The following is an 18,891-nucleotide window of genomic DNA, read 5'->3' as shown; positions in this document are numbered from 1 at the left end:
GGGAGGGTGGTGGTTGGTGTGTGGGATGGAAATGGACCTGCAGATTGGGGGTGGCAACAGGGACTGTAAAGTGTTGGGAAGGGCTAATGCAAAGGCCTGCCTCAGTTCTCTGAGATTTTGTCCCAGTGGTTTTGTCAAATATTAGGCCCTCTGGCCCTCAACCCTTCACATCTCCACTCACCTTACCAACTTCCATGCCCCATCCATGTCAACACATGCTGGTTTGTGCCCCCACCCAGCCTGAATGACCTCTCATACCTTACATGCCAGCCCATGCCATCCACTCATGCTTGTGGCCCCTTCTAACCAACTTAGTGCAAATCATTTCATCCATTGTGCCTCCACCCACTGCCCATTTCCATTAAACATGCCATGCCAACTGAGCGAATATTCATCATTGGCAGATCTCAGAAGCCATGTTGAGATGAAATAAATTTCTCAGTATCTGTAACATAGCTTACTATAGATAAGAAAAGTCCTATTCATAAAAGTCTAATCAATGTATTTAAATTACCTCAAGTATTCATTCCTTTTAAAACATTTATAATTCTGAGTAATAGGCAATTAATCCTTAATAACCTGTTTGAGTTGTCAATCAAATTGAACAACAGTGCCCCACTGTGATAACGGTAAATTGTGGAAAGCAGTCAAACAATAATATAGCTATAATGATAACACTTTCGTAAACATACAGCTGATGAAACAGCTTGAACGTTTTTTCTTATCCCCAGAAACCCAGACAGGTAGTTTTTTTTTTAGTTTATAAGAGCAGGGGATTTAAATAACTTGAATGTGTCAGTTCGACGTAGCCTTGTTACCCTTCCAGAACATCTTTACCTCCATTGTAGAGTCGTAGACTGTCCCTGGACCGAAAATCAAGCCTACTTGCTGTGTTCGTAGAGTTTAAATGGCTCAACCAATTTGTAATTTGTTGTTATGCTGTTCACGTCTGCTGTCTTCCCCTACCAATGAAAGTGTGATCTGCTAGAAATGGGGGTGCCACTGTTGGTTCTGGGTTCAGTCTGCTATTTGACCCCACCAAAATCCAGTCCTTAGTCTCCTTGTCTGCAATAATTTTTCAGAAATTGTATCTTCTGCTAATAGACCATAGTAATCAGAACTGTAGATTGAGGTAATATTGTCCAGTGTGTTAATAGTAGAGATAGTTCCTACCTTTAACTTTCAGCATTTCAAGCTCTGAAAACTGCTTTGCCAAATGCTGCAGATTAGGGCATCCCACTAAATATGGGTTTTGTTGGATTTTGTTTTCACTCCCAATTGGAACCTGGCAGAATGGATCACTTGTATGTTATAGAATCCACTGGATAAATCTGGTGGAATCCAGTGCGGGAAGGGAATGGGCTCTCAGATGTTACCATGCAACTGGTGAAGGTGAAATGACCTTTATTATCAATACAAGTTTAAGGAGGGTTTTTTTTCTATACTGGATTGAGAGGAGTTCAGTGCTAACACTGGGTGCCAGAAATGTGGAACGCTATCAGCAACCATATTGCTAAAGATCAGCATGATAAAAATTCCCTTGGAGCTTCTTGATCAAGTTAACCACAAAAATTGATTTTGAAATTATCAACAATAGGAATGTGAAGCGATGGATGTTGTCTGCAATGGCAAGGTTTGAGTTTTAAAGCTATCCTGCGATGAAGGAGTAGAGCTTAATTACCATTTGTTCCTGTTACAGGCATATAACAACACAAAGGATCAGCATTGGTATCAGGACATGGGATACTCACAAAGTAACTTGGATGTCCGATATAATCAAGACTGCGTAAAACACAGTCCTGTGCAGGTACAACTGTCGATATTGATTTCACTTTTTTAAACATTGCAGTTTTTCACAAGTTGGTGAGAATCTTGAAGGTTATTTTCTCACCGAACAATTGGATCCAATTAAAAAGTAACAGTGATTCTTGGTATTTACAAAACAGATGTGTGCTGGCTGCAAATTGTCAGCTATGAGTTGAATTTAGAAATATAGTGTCTGAATAGATGCACTGTTTAATAATAATAATAAAGCTGATTTCACAAGATTTTTAAAACCCCTTCACCACCAAATGTGATAGAACCACAGAATCGCCACAGTGCAGAAGGAGGCCGTTCAGCCCACCCAGTCTGCACTGATTCTCCTAAAGAGCATCTTACCTGGGACACACCCTGCCACACTGCACATTTGCCGTGGTTACTCCACCTAACCTACACATCTTTGGACACTAAGGGGCGATTCAGCATGGCCAATCTACCTAACCTGCACATCTTTTGATTCAATTTGGCTTATTATTGTCATATGTATTAACTTACAGTGAAAAGGGTTGTTTCTTGTGCACTACACAGGCAAAACATACCGTTCAACGAGAAGGAAATTAGAGAGTGCAGAATGTAGTGTTACAGTCATAGCTAGGGGTTAGAGAAAGATCAACTTAATGTAAGGCAAGTCCATTCAAAAGTCTGACAGCAGCAGGGAAGAAGCTGTTTTTGAGTCAGTTGGTATGTGACCTCAGACTTTCATATCTTTTTTCCGAAGGAAGAAGGTGGAAGAGAAAATGTACGGGATGTGGGGGTCCTTAATTACACTGGCTGCTTTGTCGAGGTAGTGGGAAGTGTAGACAGAGTCAGTGGATGAGAGGCTGGTTTGCGTGATGGATTGGGCTACATTCACGACCTTTTGTAGTTCCTTGCAGTCTTGGGCAAAGCAGGAGTCATACCAAGCTGTGATACAACCAGAAAGAATGCTTTCTATGGTGCATCTGTAAAAGTTGGTGAGAGTTGTAGCTGATATGCCAAATTTCCTAAGTCTTCTGAGTAAGTAGAGGCACTAGTGGGCTTTCTTAACTCTAGTGTTGGCATGGGGGACCAGGACAGGTTGTGGTGATCTGGACACCTAAAAACCTGATTCTTTTAACCCCTTTCTATTTCATCTCCATTGACGAAGACATGGGCATTGTTCTCCTTTACCCTTCCTGAAGTCAATGACAACCTCCTTTGTTTTGTTGACATTGAGGAGGAGATTATTGTTACCACACCAGTTCACCAGATTCTCTATCTTATTCCTGTACTCTGTCTTGTCATTGTTTGTGATTCAACCCACTACAGTGATGTCGACAGCAAACTTGAAAACTGAATTGGAGGGGAATTTGGCCATACAATGATAGGTGTATAAGGGGTACAGTAAGGGCTTAGAACACAACCTTATGGGGCACCAATTTTGAGAACGATCATAGAGAGGGTGTTGTTGCCTATCCTTACTGATTGTGGTCTTTGAGTTAGGAAGTCCAGGATCCAGTCGCAGAGGGGGTTGCCGAGGCCCAGGCCACAGAGTTTGGAGATGAGTTTCGTGGGAATAATAGTGTGGAAGGCTGAGTTGTAGTCAATAAATAGGAGTCTGACATTAGTGTCCTTGTTATCTAGGTGTTCCAGTGCTGAGTGCAGGGCCAGGGAACTGGCATCTGCTGTGGACCTGTTCCATGCATTAGAAGCTGTATTTGAAGTTTTGGACTGTGAGAGGTTACCAGAACATTTGCACAGACGTTGGGACAATGAGCAAATCCTACATTTGGCAGTAACCCAAAGCTGGGATCGCACCTGAGTCCCTGACACTGTGAGGCAACAGTGCTAACCACTGTGCCACTCATGATGGATACTATTTGCACTTTGTTTAGAAATGATAGTGTTTTTACTTGAAGCTGAGAACTTCAAACAAAATAAAATAATTTTCTTGAAATGTTAAAGATTTGAACAGCCTTCAAATCAAAAAGATTTGAAGATCAAAATTAAAATGCAGTGAATGAATGAATGGTAAAATGATAAAATTGACATGTGAAGTGATGACTAGCTTGATATCTTCCTGGAATTGTTTAAGGATGGGGAATTCACGTCTTCACTAGTATTTGTTTGTGTTACAGACTCTAGCCCCTCCACATGAATTCAGTGGACATCGGAGTGCACGAAGTTCTGTCACTTCCCAAGAATTTGATGAAACCCGCGTTAGAAGCTCGGGAGGTTCGGAAGCGCATAGTCCGATACCAACCAGGGTGCAAAGCCCTTTACCAGCCAGAGTGCGGAGTCCTCAACCAGCCCAGGTACTACGCTCAAATAGAAATCTGCAATTATAAGTAATATGTTTTGCATTGCTGCGTTAGATTGAAAAAGACTGTTAAATAGTTGCCGTTCATTCCCGATTGCCAGGTTATTCTCCTTTAAAAATTTGAAACCAAATGAAGGGACACCTGAAACAGTTCTTTTGACTCAAGTTTTGGACATGGCCTGCAGCTTGAAGGGAAAATATTTGAAATGGAGTTTTGTAGCTGTGGTTTAGAGTGAACATTTTAGAGGCTGGTTATTGTGTCTACATTGCACAGTGGGTAAAGAATGAAGATGGCTGACATCTAGCAGGGACCTGTAATAGGAGCGATTGTGTATTTAAATTTATGTAGTTGTGGCATATTTTTAATTTGTAAGGCATTTTCTATAATCCATTATTGAGGTCAAGTGAATATAGCTAGAAACATTTTGTTATGTCAGGGATTGACCTACCAGCAATTTGGGAATTGCAAATGAATTCAACTGCTTCCAACTACAGAACACCAAAAATGGCTTAATTTTATCAGAATTGGCACAGTGACAATTTTATTTAAGTATCTGCAGGTCTCTATGTGGTGCTGCAAATAATGTGTATGTGGTATTTCTCCCATTAAACTATGTACTAATACAAAATGTATATTACTTCCTGATTAAATTGCATAGTGAAACACAGGCATACTACTCTCCCAATTACACAAATTAAGTATGCGAGTTTCTAGGTGAACTGACATATTCTATTTTATGTAGCTCATCCTGAAAGTATTAATACTGAGAATGGGGGGTGTTTTGGTTAAAGCTGCAAAAGCCCAAATCTTATATATAAAGCCAAGAGGTTCTGTTTGGGAACAAAGACCCTTGAAAAAGCTCCAGAAAATACGTGGAGCATTTGTTCTTGGGATTGGGATCGGGCCTTGGGTGTATGGCTGTATGGAGTTTGCATGTTCTCCGCTTATCGGCACGGGTTACCATTGGGTGCTCCAGTTTTCTCCTATGGTCCAACGATGTGAGGGTCAGGTTGATTGGCCATGAAAAATTGCGCCATGAAAAATAGTGTCCCAAGATGTATAGGCTAGGGGAACTAGCAGGGTGAATATGTGGGGTTATGGGGATAGGGCACATGCGTCTCACGTGCCTTTTGAAAATCTGACTATTGAGAGCTGGCCGGCTTCTCCAACTCGCACTGTGTGACAGCTGATCTGACTTCAATGACAATCGGGTCTAGGACAGAGGAGAGAGATAAGCAAAAATCTCATGAGATAAGAGGGGCAGCTCTGAGGAGCTGAGGGCATTTCATTGATGAAGCTCCTCACTTCTAAAGAGTGAGCAGATGTGAAGAGATCCAGAGCAGGGTCAACACCTAAACTTCCACCACTCTCTAATGGGAGAATGTTAGAAGCCTGGGATCATTCATCGAGTTGCGTTGCAGCCGTGAGTTTTGAAGGAAATGCACAATGAAACATGTCAGCTGATGCTGACATTCCCCAGCTGAATCCTGCCCATGTTATGTACTTGGATTTGCCCTACGTGTCACTTCAGCTAAATGACTGGCTCTGCGTGATTACACGTGGCCAGCCTCTTCCGATTTCCTCGAGATCTGTAATTCATCCATCCGGCTAATGAGTTCACGTAATTTATTGTTTTATAGATTAAACTACACAGTAATTGGACCCTCCACTTGGATGTGAATTCCTTGCCCTATGGAGTGTAAAAGATGATCTTTAAATCGACTAAAATGAACATTATTTGCTGTGTGATTGCTGTAGGGTCAGTGATTAATTTTCAACAAATAATCGATCCAAATTACTTGCAGCTTGGATGTGACTAATCAAAGCTTTCTGGTCAAATTCAAACCAAATTGCCTTTTCAACCAATTAATAAAGTCACTCCTATTTGAAAAATATTTGACTTTAATAATACAGAATTCACCATTTAAGCTCCACCCTTTTTATGCTATGTGATATCTCTTATTTCAAGTTATGAGGCAGTAGTATCTGATTACATATCTGTACAATAACAATGCAGTATGAATTAACATACTGGGTTTTGTTCATTAACTATATCCTGTTCCCAAGAATTTTTCCGGTGGGAAGCTGCAAACAAGAAGGGTCCCAGCTGTAGTAAGTTGGCTAATCTTGAGGACAACAGCTAGGCTGTTGCCATTTATCTAAATGCCCATAGGCCATACCTGACCGAAATTCCCATTGGAGAGGTGGGGAAAGGGAGGAAGAGAGGCTAGCAGGCCCTGAGAATTCAGTCCTGTTCTTGCTAATGACATGCAAACTTTGATAATATTGAAATCAATTGTGCTGATTTGCGGAACAGAGCTGATGACACTAAAGTTTTGCCTCGGAGACACGCAGTCATTTGGGTACCCAGCAGAAAGCCTGCAAAACAGCCTTTGCTGATGTTTAGAACAGGTGTGGAGATGCTGGCATTGGTCTGGGATAAACGCAATAAGAAGTCTCTCAACACTAGGTTAAAGCCCAATTGGTTTATTTGGTAGCAAATGCCACTAACTTTTGGAGCGCTGCTCCTTCATCAGGTGAGTGGGGAGTTCTGATCACAAACAGGGCATATAAAGGCACACACTCAGTTTACAAAATAGTGATCAGAGTGCGAATCTTCACAGCTAATCAAGTCTTAACGGTGCAGACAATGTGAATGGAGATATCATTAAGCACAGGTTAAAGAGGTGTGTAATGTCTCCCGACAGTACAGTAAGTGAGATGTTGCAAACCCAGGCAAGTCATGGGGGTTACAGATAGTGTGACATGAATCCAAGATCCCAGTTGAGGCCGTCCTCCTGTGGGGAACTTGGCTATCAGTTTCTGCTCAGCAACTCTGTGCTGTTGCGTGCCGTGAGGGCCGCCTCGGAGAATGTTTACCCTAAGATCAGAGGCCGAATGCCCGTGACCGCTGAAGTGTTCACCAGCAGGAAGACAACAATCTTGCTTGGTGATTGGCAAGCAGTGTTCATTCATTCATTGTTGTAGCGTCTGCATGGTCTCCACAACGTACCATGCCTCAGGGCATCTTTTCCTGCAGCGTATCAGGTAGACAACCTTGGCCAAGTTGCAACAGTATGTACCGTGTACCTGGTGGATGGTATTCTCACGTGTGATGATGGTATCCGTGTCGATGATCCGGCATGTCATGCAGAGGTTGTTGTGGCAGGGTTGTGTGGTGTTGTGGTCACTGTTCTCCTGAAGGCTGGGTAGTTTGCTGTGAACAATGGTCTGTTTGAGGTTGTGCGGTTGTTTGAAGGCAAGAAGCGAGGATGTGGGGATGGCCCTGGCGAGACGTTTGTCTTCATCAATGACATGTTGAAGACTCCAGAGAAGATGACGTAGCTTCTCTGCTCCAGGGAAGTACTGGACGACGAAGGGTACTCTATCCACTGTGTCCCGTGTTTGTCTTCTGAGGAGGTTAGTGCAGTTTTTCGCTGTGATGCGTCAGAACTGTCGATCGATGAGTCGAGCGCCATATCCTGTTCTTATGAGGGCATCTTTCAGCGTCTGGAGGTGTCTGTTGCTATCCTCCTCATCTGAGCAGATCCCATCATCTCACGTGAGAACACCATCCATCAGGTACATGGTATATACTCTTACAACTTGGCCAATGTTGTCTACCTGATACACTGCAGGAAAGGATATCCTGAGGCATGGTACATTGGGGAGACCACGCAGGTGCTCCAACAACAGATGAATGAACACAGCTTGACAATCACCGGGCAAGACTTCTCTTCCTGTTGGCGAACACTTCAGCGGTCGCGGGCATTCGGCTCTGATGTTCGGGTAAACATTCTCCAAGGCGGCCCTCACGGCACACAACAGTGCAGAGTTGCTGAGCAGAGACTGATAGCCAAGTCCCGCACACATGAGGATGGCCTCAACCAGGATCTTGGATTCATGTCACAATATTTGTAACTCCCATGTCTTGCCTGGGCTTGCAACATCTCACTTACTGTACTATCTGGAGACAATACACATCTCTTTAACCTATGCTTAATGCTATCTCCACTCACATTGTCTGCAGCTTTAATACTTGACTAGCTGTAAAGGTTCACATTCTAATCAGTATTCTGTAAACTGAGCGTGTGTGTTTATATGCACTGTCTGTGATCAGAACTCCCCACTCACCTGATGAAGGAGCAGCGCTCCGAAAGTTAGTAGCATTTGTTACCAAATAAACCAGTTGGACTTTAACCTGGTGTTGTGAGACTTCCTACGATGTCTAGAACAGCACAGTGGACTGGGAGAATCACCTGTCAGATGAGACCAGAACTGAGCTCAGCTTGGATTTGCAGTGAAGACTTTTACTTAAATTGTGAACGTTTGGACAGGGTGTGACTGCTGTAGAACCACGCCTAGTTAGGAGACAATTGCTTCAGTAGGAGAATAGGAGAGATTTAGTCTTAGGGGACAGATACGCAGCATTAACATATACATTTGCAAATTATTCACGATTTTCATCTTAAATGGATTTTGGAAAAGATGCCGAGCAGATTTCATAGTGTTTAAAAAAAAGGTTGTCATTGTAAATGACACCTAGTGTCTGAGAGAACCCGTGAAGCTACATTGTCTTCTACAATCTCAATTCTCAGTAAAAGCAAACATGTTGATATTTATTTATTTTGTCTGATCGATAAAGATTGGTGTTCTTTGCTTGAAAAGATTCTTTCTGTTTAATTAAAATGTTTTCATAAGCAAATTGAATTATAAATTGTTTAATTAAAAAATGAATAGGTGAATGAGTTGATGCCATGTGAAATTAATTGGATGGAATGCCATGTAAAGCTATAAATAACAAAACTTAAATAAGAGAAAATGCTAGAATCACGTCTGAGGAAAAGGCACACTCCTGAAACATTAGGCTGGACTTGCATGGAGTTGGTCAGACATGGGGGGTAGGACCTGGATGTTTAGTCCTGCCCCCAGTTCCAGCAGATCCCATTTTTGTCAATGGGATGGATCAGAAGGGTGGGTACCCCAAGCTTAGCAGGGCCATTTGAAATTAGCCTGAGATCTAGCATATGCCATTTTCACTTTCATGGGCCTTAATGTGCAGTGCGGTAGTCATGAATTTAAGGGAGAATTATAAACACTTGTGAAGGGTGCATGAAGCATGTTTAACTGTCATGATCTCAAGTTGTTTAAAAAAGACAAAGAAACAGGCTGTTGCTATCAGCGTTCAAGCAAATACATTGATTTACAGGCAACCTGGTGTTTTTTAGAATAAAACATTAGCCATCTGTAACTGCAGTTCCAATAGACTTCATTCTTGGCATTTAAGAAAAAAGCTGTTACTACAGCTGAGCTTTTTAAAAAATGCTTGGCTGAGTTTCAGGTGCCTCAAAACCATTTATATCAGCTGAGGGGATGAGTTCATGTTTTGATTATCAGTTTTAGGAGGTTATGTTAGTAAATAGAAATGTGAGTATTTTTACATCAGGTCAACTATTTGAGGGGCTTTAACATCTTTAAATGGATTTCACAAATGAGACCTTTTTCAATATCAAGTTTACATGAGGGAAAGTTCTATTCAGTTGTTAGATCTAAGATCGTTTTTCATCTCCACGTGGCTCTTAAGGTCTGCCCATTGTGGATACTGGATGAATAGATATGGAGGTATAAGGAGATATGGTGTTGACATGGGCACTTTGGCTTGGGGCATGGGAACTGGTGGGTGGTGTTGAGGACAACATGGCTTAAGAGCTTTTTATATATTCAGGCCAAAATCTGAGAGAAACAGAGCATAACTTCTAGTTAGCCTGCCTCAACACTTGCCCACCCCTGTAGCCACCTCCAGACTGCTTCTGGAGACTGCGGGCCTGACCCTCTTGTGCAGCCCCACCCCTTGTCAAAGTACAAGTCATGGTTGCTGGAGTTGTTTCCAGGAAGACATCTGCCAAGTCAGGAGATTTTCCATCTTGAACTTTCTGTCTTGATGGTGAAAATCCATCACATTCTCTCTGTTTCTCACTCCAAGGCTGTTGGCTGACCTACTAAGTATTTCCAGCATTTTTTTCTTTCCATTTGAAATTTATAGTATCTGCAAGATTGTGTTCTTTGTAATAACAGTCCTAAATTGTGAATGGGAGTTCTGGTTTAATTAATCCAGAATGATGTAATTTAGGAGGTGTGCTTTTCATTTAGCCTTCCAGCTACTGGCAATTGGCCTATTGAAGTATTTATGAACTACAACGTTGTAGTCTTGTGAACGCTTTTAAGAGAACAGAAACTGCTGCTGTGGTCTTGTGCAACAGTTCCGGTGCATGTCCAGAATGCTGAATTATGGTCTTTTAACCAAATTAATTTAATTAAATTTGCCGTGCATGAAGGATATTATTGATGTATAGCAAAGCCGGATGAATTTAAGAACCCGAGCATACGTGAGATGAAGAAAAGCGTCACACACTAGCTGGGATTTTTCAGCCCTTTCTGCTGATGGAGCCTTTCCAGTCCTGCCAAAATCAACTCGTGCCACAGGTTTGCTGGTGGAGAGAAGGAACCGCTATGCAAATTGCCACTGATTTTGGTGGGACTGAAAGATCCCACTGGCAGCTAATGGCAAATGGCCCATGTGTAGGTAGGGGGAGGGGGTGGGTGGGAGGGCTGGAATATTCTGGCCAAAGTCGTGTTGCGCAGTTGTAACTATTATGTTTATTCCTTACAAAATGCTATTATTAAGGAAAATTCACCAGACTCGATCTATTCTCTCAACTATCATGTATTTAGATGAGTTAATGATAACTTTCCATATCTTGTAAGCAACAAAAATTACTTTGAGTTTCAAAGCCGAGTTATAAGTATTATTTAGCTTGTTGAATGTGAACATGCATTGGCATTCCCTCAGTAAAATTTCTACAGCAGCTCAGAGGCATTATATTAAAAAGTAGATTTCAAGAGCTAAGCACTAAAACCAAAGTTAGAATTATTGGCTTTTACATAGTCTGATGAATGACTTTAAGTGACATTTTTTATTGGCAAGCCTTTATAATTCTGATTAAGTCGTCCTCCTAGAGCTTGCATTACTCTTCGTGGAGTTGAAAACAGGCCTTCCTGTGAAGGATGCATGTCTGTTTTGGTTTGATTAGTTCCTGCTCCTTATCCTCCCTTTCCCATGCAGGCTTCCCCTATTCATCTTGCTTCAACTAGTGGAAGAATATGTTAGTCCTTGCATAATTGCAATAAAAATAATGTTCATTGGCTCATATTTAGATGAGACAAAATATGCTGAAAGTGAGTGAAGTCAACATTGTAGATCAGCTGGAAATTCAGACCCACGATTAAGGCTACGGTTATGGACACTTGTATAAAATAGCTTGGGCGCAATTTTTTTACGTACTGGGTCCAATTTTACCATTTTCATTCTAAGTGCCGAATCTGGACATAATGAAGATCCAACTTGGAAATCTGCTTTCAGGCACCCCCAAAAGCACTCAGCCTGAAAAAACAATCTCCAGTCCCATTCACGCTGTGGGCAGGGCTTAACACAGCCAAAACGATTGAAGCTTTGAACTGCGCATGCGCAGTTGGAAAGAAATTTGAAAACGCGGTGCCCGTGTCAGATCACTCCTGGGCCGAAGAGAATGGAGAAGGTGGCCCGGGAGCGACAAGCGGAAACTATGTCACTGTCCCCCTTATCCAAACCCCCCCCCCCCCCCCCCGGCACTACTCACACACATCACTGTCCCAGTTATCCACTCTCCCACTACCCACACACATCGTTGTCCCCCTTATCCGCCCCCCCCCCACAACCCAGACTGATTTGCCACTTCTGCCCCCTTTCCCCCCCCCCACTGATCGCCTGCAGAGTGGCAACAGACCCCCTGCCCCCCCTGCTCCACCCACCAAAGATCTATCTATCTACCCACCCCACCAGTGAGCGATCGAACCCCCCCCCCCCACAGAGGAACATCTGACCCACCTCCTCCTCCCTCCCCACCAGACAATGATTGGCCCCCTTCCCGCCAGAGATACATCTGACCCCTGCTCTCCCCTCCCCCACCAGACAACGATCTGGCGCCGCCGTGCCCCCCCCCCCCCCCCCCCCCCCCCGAATGATCAGGCTTGCCTGCCTGCCTTCCCCCACCACCACTCTGAGTCAGACTGCCGTTGGAATCACTGAACGCTCTCTTCAACAGCTGGAGCACCCGATTCAGACTTTTATTTAGCAGGTCTGTTAAGGCGCGGTTCCGGATTGGCAAATGCGGTGATAATTTAGCTTGATTGGCCAAGCTAAGTTACCTCTTAGTGTTTGGGGACTCGCAGGATAAATAGATGGGGTTAAGGGGATAGGGTTTGGATGGGATTGTGGGCGGTGCAGCCTTGATGGGACAAATGGCCTCCTTCTGCACTGTAGGGAGTCTATGATTTTATGATTCAAACATGAAACTCTGCTGTTTTGAGTATAGATGCTGATTTTTTTTGTAGATCCCTATTATGTATACTGTAAATTGTGTAATTCTGATTACGCACCCAAAGTGTTTTTGCATTGAAATGTTTGAATGCCCATATAATTGAAACAAATTCTCAAGAGCAATTAGGGATGAGCTGCACTCACATCCTACAAAGTCTTAAAAGAAGTCGCATATTCAGCAAAACTCTTGTTACTTTGCTCATGAATCATGTTGTTTCTGTCAAGTTATATCATTCCTGCAGTCAGCACCACCTGTGAAAAAGGTTAAAGCGTTCAACAGTAAATCAAAGGCATCACCCTTTGCTGATTTTGCATGTTACTAGAATCCTGATTGACTGACCTTGTTTGCTACAAACATCTAAAATATGGGAACAAGGCTCGTTGGAAACATTTCAACCAAATTAGAACAAAGACCAAAGAAAATTACATCACAGGAATTGGCCCTTTAGCTCTCCAAGCCTGCACCGACCATGCTGCCTGTCTGAACTAAAACCCCATCCCTTTATGTTAACAGAATTTGCACAGTTTTACTTTATACTTTTAAAAAGTACTGTACTTTTTAAATCAGGTGATAAGCCATTTCCTTATTTGAGTGTTGTGCTGGAATGTTACTTAAGTTAAAACGGTGCTTAATAACATAGTGCTTGCTCTGCTGTTAATTGCTAAATTTCTTTGAGATCATTAAAGTCAAAACCCCAACAGCAGTGATTTAAATTCCACACCTGAAATGGAAGATGTGGGTTTGTGCAAAGGAAGCTTGAAAACACCACAAATTTGTACTAATTCAGTAGCAAAGGGGAAAGAGCAAACAGTCACCTCTACATTAAGCATTAGTCTGAACTTGTTTCTCCTTTGGTGCATAAGAAGGTATTGAAGGTAAAGATCTTCCAGCCCATATGATACAGTACATAAAATTTGGTCCATTTAAAGAACCAGTTTTTTTTTCTCTTTTCTAGAAGGTACTGAAGGATTTTATTTCAGTAGGTATTCCCTGTTGTTGGTTATTAGATAATCAGTTATTAACTTTCAAGTGATTGCTGAATCTGAAGCATTACTTTTGATTAGCTGATGGGAAATTGAAATAAATATTTGAGAATGAGTGATTGCTGATGTTGTTTGGCCTTTCCATTCCATTAGTTATCTTGCCTGTATTAAACTTTCCAAATCAGTTCCATCCCTTGGTCAGGAGATGAGACAGTGGAGGGTTCTAACTGATTGAGGGAAGTAGGGCTGGGGATTCTTCTCATTTAGTTGCAGGTCAAGATAAAACCTACCTCCCTAACAGACAGAGGGGCTTTCTTTGGAAAAGCAGTATAAGGCCTGTCAGTATTCAGTGCTGCAAAGCTATATGGATGTCACTGATTAAACTTTTTGTACACTTTTGAGAGGCAACGTTAAGTTGTGAACTAATTGACCTTCTAAATACTTTCATCCAGGCTTTGCGTGGGGCAACCCAAATGCCTGTTAAATGATCTTATTAATAATTTAACTTTGCGAATGCTTTTTATTTTCTGTTCCCATTCATCTTCATTATCCATTGCTTTTTTGCATGATTCAGTTCCAAAATCAGCAACTTCCTTCTGATTGCTAAAGACCTTATGCTTTAAGATTGAGCTACTTTAGTTTACTTTTCACTAATTGACCACAATTGAACTGTGCCCATGATTTCAGAGGGTTCTTGCTCCTGATTGACTTTCAGAAGGGCTGAGGGGAGGGGGGACGATACATAGACTTACAAAGCAAAGGATATGGCAGCATTGCAGCTATTTAGGTAATGATACCCAGAGTGTGACAGGAAGGGGCAGTGTACAAACATTAAAAAAAGCAGCAAATAGGGCCAAAGGAGGAAAATGATAAACAGGCTAAAGTAATGGCTGTTTACTTACATGCACCTATTGTTTGGCACAAATTCCATTAACATTTGCCTCAATGAGATTAATGGGTATGATCTTATAGCCATTACAGAGACATGGTTACAAGGACGTAAAAACTAGGAATTAAATATTCAGGGGTATATAACTTCAGTAAGGTCAGACAGAAAGGAAAGGGTGGTGGGTGGCTTTGTAAGCACGGGATGGAATAACTACAATAGCAATAAATGATATTGAATTGGAAGACGTAGCATCCATATGAATGGAAGTAGGAAGTAACATGGAGAAGAAAACATTGGATGGAGTCGTCTTTTGGCCCCTAACAGTAGCTATACTTTAGGATAGAGAGAAGATCAGGTGATGTAAAAATAAAGACAGCACATTAATCATTGGTGATTTAATCTTCATGTGGATTGGGAAAATCCAAATTAGTAGGGGTAGTCATGAGAAAAAATTCATGGAGTATATTAGGGACAGTTTCATAGAACAACATGCTGTGGATCCAATAAGGGATCAGGCTATTTTGGATCTGGTAGCGTGTAATGAGGCAGGTTTAATAAACCAGCTCAAAGTAAAGGATCCCCAAGGTAATAGTGAGCATAATATGATGGAATTTAACATTCAGTTTGAGAGTGAGAAACAAGGACCAGAAACAACTGTGCTAAACTTAAATAAGATAATTACAAAGAAATGAGGGGGGAATTGGCTGGAGTGCATTGCGAAAAGGAGTTTAGCAATAAAGAGGTTGATCAGCAGTGGTAGCCGTTTATGAAAATAGTTCATTACGACTCACCCAAGATTTAGGATTTAAGCTTTTTTTTATTTCTCCTTCCCCCAGATCTATCCAGTGCCCATTAGCCTAAAAATTGAGAGTGGTGGGAAAATGTCATTAAGTGGCCACTTAAAGGCCTGACTCAGGGTAAGGGTGGGATTTGCATCCAAGGCACAGCCCACCCCACTGTAAACCTGCATCCTGGATGGGGTGGGTGGGATCTCAGAGGGAATCCCCTCCTTGCAATTCCATGTTCTTGGCCTCGAAACTCACCGGGGACGTGTAGAATTCAGGCCTTGTCTTCCTGACCTCAAATGGGCGTCCATATTGCCTTCCTTATTAAATATGTAACCAAAAGCTGCATTTATAAAACTAAGTTTGTCTTGGAATTGGATAATAATCCCACATTGGGAGATCTCCTCAGGTGTACACATTGGGAAGGATATAAGAAAGACCTTATTACATAGCAGGTGTAGCTTTTCCCACTTCAGTCCTTCATGATTTGCATTCTGTTTTTATTTGTGTGTCTCTCTCTTGATCTTATCATTGTTTTCTGAACTAAACAGAACAAAGGGTCTCCCACATGCTCCTTGTCTCCAGTCTGCTCAAGTCGTGACTCATTGTCCTTTCGCAGCATTCTACCTCCCAGATAATGAACTCTTCTTACCTTTGCCTTTTTTCTCTCATGCAATCCTAAGGCTTTTAAAAATCAAGCTTGAGACCACCCAGTTACTTTGTGATTTGGCTTTCTTTCTCTCCTCAGTCTTCACGAGCTTGTTTATAGCCGATGTTATAGGTCATAGGCCCTCAACTCAGCTTCTCAAGATAGGTTGAAAATGGTGCACGCCCCTTTTATTTGTTTATCTATTATTTCTGCGTGTAAGCTTGTTTTAACCTTTGGAAATATTTCAGTTGAAATGTTACCAATCTAGTTTAACAGAATGTCAATTGAATAAGTTTAGCAAAAGTTGGCAGTAGTATCCAGCCATGCAGTCACGTCGGGTGGAATATTAAGATCCACGCTCAATTTATTACAAAATAATTTATTTAAATGTGAAGCAATGCAGGCTCAAGTAGCACTCAGTTCTGATAATGGCTCCAGACGGCAATATTAATGTACTGCCCCATATATTCCAATCAGATTTTTCAGTTATATAAATCGAGTTAATACTGGATTAAACTGGTATGAAAACAAACCAAGCCCATGAAACTGGGAACCAGACCAAACTTTAAATGATCTTGAACGGTAATACTAGTCTATTGAAGGTTGCATTCTAAGTTGTGGTGTGGGTGCGTTCTGAGACATTTCTGATGGTGAAGCCACCCTACCCTTGTATAATGCAGGAGATTTTACTAATTAGGTGAAAGAAAATGCAATGATGAAAGTTAAGCTGGCAAGCAGAACTGTTCCCCACCCTACCATATTTCCTCAACTGTGCTCTCCTCCTGTGCGATGATTAGTACATGCTGGCGCCTGCAATGGCTTCCTGAATTCTGTCCCTACATATCCTACATTTTACTGAAGAAATAGCACAAAAATACACGAGATATTCACAGTTAGTGTATTTTTACATTTTATGGCACTTTTGCTGACAGCTTTCTCAGACCCATTAGTGAACAACTCTGTAGAAGTTGATTGGCATTCTTTGCCAATTTGGATGCCAAACTGAAGGCTTCTGGACTAGAAAATACAGGTTACCTCCTTGTACTGTGGCATCGCCCACGCTTAAAGACTCATGTTTGTTTCAATTCTCTCTGCCCAGCTTGAAAGGGACACTGTTTTCATGAAAAGACAAGCATGAGCCAAGAGCCAAAAATGCCTATGATATTTTCCTTGAAGCTATTCTGCAACAACCATACATATGTGGCAAGTAAACAAAAGGGAAAGGGGTAGATTTTACAGTTTTCCATGCAGTCGAAGCTAGATGATAGTGGAATTGAAATGAAAATGGTCTGTTAAGCTTTGCTGTTGTCCCCTGTAGCCGTCTGAATCCTGGGACTGACTTTCACCTGTCTGATTGACACAGGGCCTTCATCAATTTATGTTAATATTTCCAAATGTAAATAGAGCCTTATTTTGATAGCCAATGGGTGATCCGTTTGATCAGTAAAAGGTGTCCAATCCAAAGTGAAGACTCTCCAAGATAAGTTTTCTTTAAAAAAAGCAACTTGTTGTGGAGCGAGGAAAGTAGGGGTTCTCTTCTGGACCCCACAAGAATAGTTGTGGAAATTGCTGCTGAAGGTGTTCCATCTTCATTCCCCCCACTCCCTGTCCCACCCAAATGTTCCCAAACCTCTATCCCACGTGGCTGATAGAGAAAGCCAATTTTTCCACTCCCACAGGTCAAATAATGGGGATTTCCATAATTGAGTGTGTATGAAGAATATGATTAGTAAAGCTGATCCTGTAATCAGGGGCTTGCAGATATTACATAGTCTTGGAACTGGATATTATTGGCCCACAGCCTGGAACTGTCCATCCATTAAATTTGATGGGTTAAATCTGCTGGTGTTAAAATAGCACTCATTGCACTGACTCCAAGGTCCTCTTCTTAAAATGACATCCTTTTTTCCCCACTTACACGAAGCTCAAGAGTTCCAAACAAACCCCTTCAACAACAGCCGTAAAGCTTAAAATGTGAGCTGGTGTCATTGGACTTGCATGCCTTGACTACCTCAAGTGTGCTTATGGACTTATCCTATTCCAGTAACATCCTGAAGTCAGCAATGAAGTTTGCACAGACTGAACTGAGATAAACAGATTTATTTGGTTCCTTGGCTGCTGTAAGAATTTCAACTTCTTCCTCCACTGTCAACTCAGCAAAGGTGTTAAGATCTAGCCTCTCTTGGATTTCCATTATTTGGAAGATATCTGCCCAGATGTAATCAATTTATGCCCATTGAACAATGGTCACTCATGAGAGGGTCACTCTCCTTGAATACATTACAGTTACTGGGTTGACACTGGGACATTACAAAGGTAGCTGGAAGTGTTTTCTTTAAACCTATGCACCACTTCCAAATTCTGAGAACCAGCTTGCTGTGAGTATCTTAAACTCTCAATGTGGCTGTGCATAAATCAGAGACAGATCACTGGAAAGTACACTCACTTTTTTCCCCAGCTTTCTGCAGGCGTGGAGCTAGGAATAGCAGAAAGAATGGGGGATTCTCCCATTCCAGCATGCTAATTTTTTAACACGGCAGGCCGGGAGAATGGCATGTCCGCTGATTCGCAGGATTCCAATCAGCGTTTGTGCCACGATTGTACCTCCAGTCCCGGGTTTCTGGTGGTGCCTGTGCAGCACCGAAAATCAGCTGGGAGGCAGGGCAAATATTTAAATAGCCTTTAAAATACAATTTAAATGTAATTAGCGGGCCAGGGACTGAACTGTAGCAGAACGGCACTGAAAAAAAACAAGGTGATTTATATCCGTTTTCCCCCAAATTCAACACTTAGAACTTTTTTGGGAGAATCGCTGCTAATGTTTCATCCTGTAACACTCATAAGCTCAGCGTCAGCTCCAACTACTGCACGCTTAAAGCATCTACAGATGCTGGAGTGCCGAGAGAGATTTTGGAAGAAGTCAAACGAAGAAAGCAGCCTCTCAGTTTCAGACATTTTCCCGAGATGACCTAAGGGATTGAATCTGGATAATGAATATTTGGAGGGAGATGTACAAAATTGTTTTTTAAGATTTTTTTGCTCCATTCAGTATGTTACAAAGCCAATGC

The 18,891-nt window shown here is 41.9% G+C and overlaps 1 protein-coding gene across 1 annotated transcript in view; it reads left to right on the top strand.

The window, feature by feature from the left end:
• Positions 1–18,891, top strand: part of pof1b (POF1B actin binding protein) — a 92,500-nt gene that overhangs the window by 35,270 nt on the left and 38,339 nt on the right. Inside the window, exons 4-5 of the mRNA XM_080187707.1 lie at positions 1,700–1,807; positions 3,918–4,094. Of these exons, the coding sequence (XP_080043833.1) occupies positions 1,700–1,807; positions 3,918–4,094 (285 nt within the window). The remainder of the gene's footprint in view (positions 1–1,699; positions 1,808–3,917; positions 4,095–18,891) is intronic.

The sequence above is a fragment of the Carcharhinus amblyrhynchos genome, chromosome 4 (genome assembly GCF_965287045.1).
Source record: "Carcharhinus amblyrhynchos chromosome 4, sCarAmb.v2.hapA, whole genome shotgun sequence".
In the NCBI taxonomy this organism is placed as follows: Eukaryota; Metazoa; Chordata; class Chondrichthyes; order Carcharhiniformes; family Carcharhinidae; genus Carcharhinus; species Carcharhinus amblyrhynchos.
Note: the sequence above shows the minus strand (reverse complement) of the source record. Positions and strands in the feature narration are given on the sequence as shown.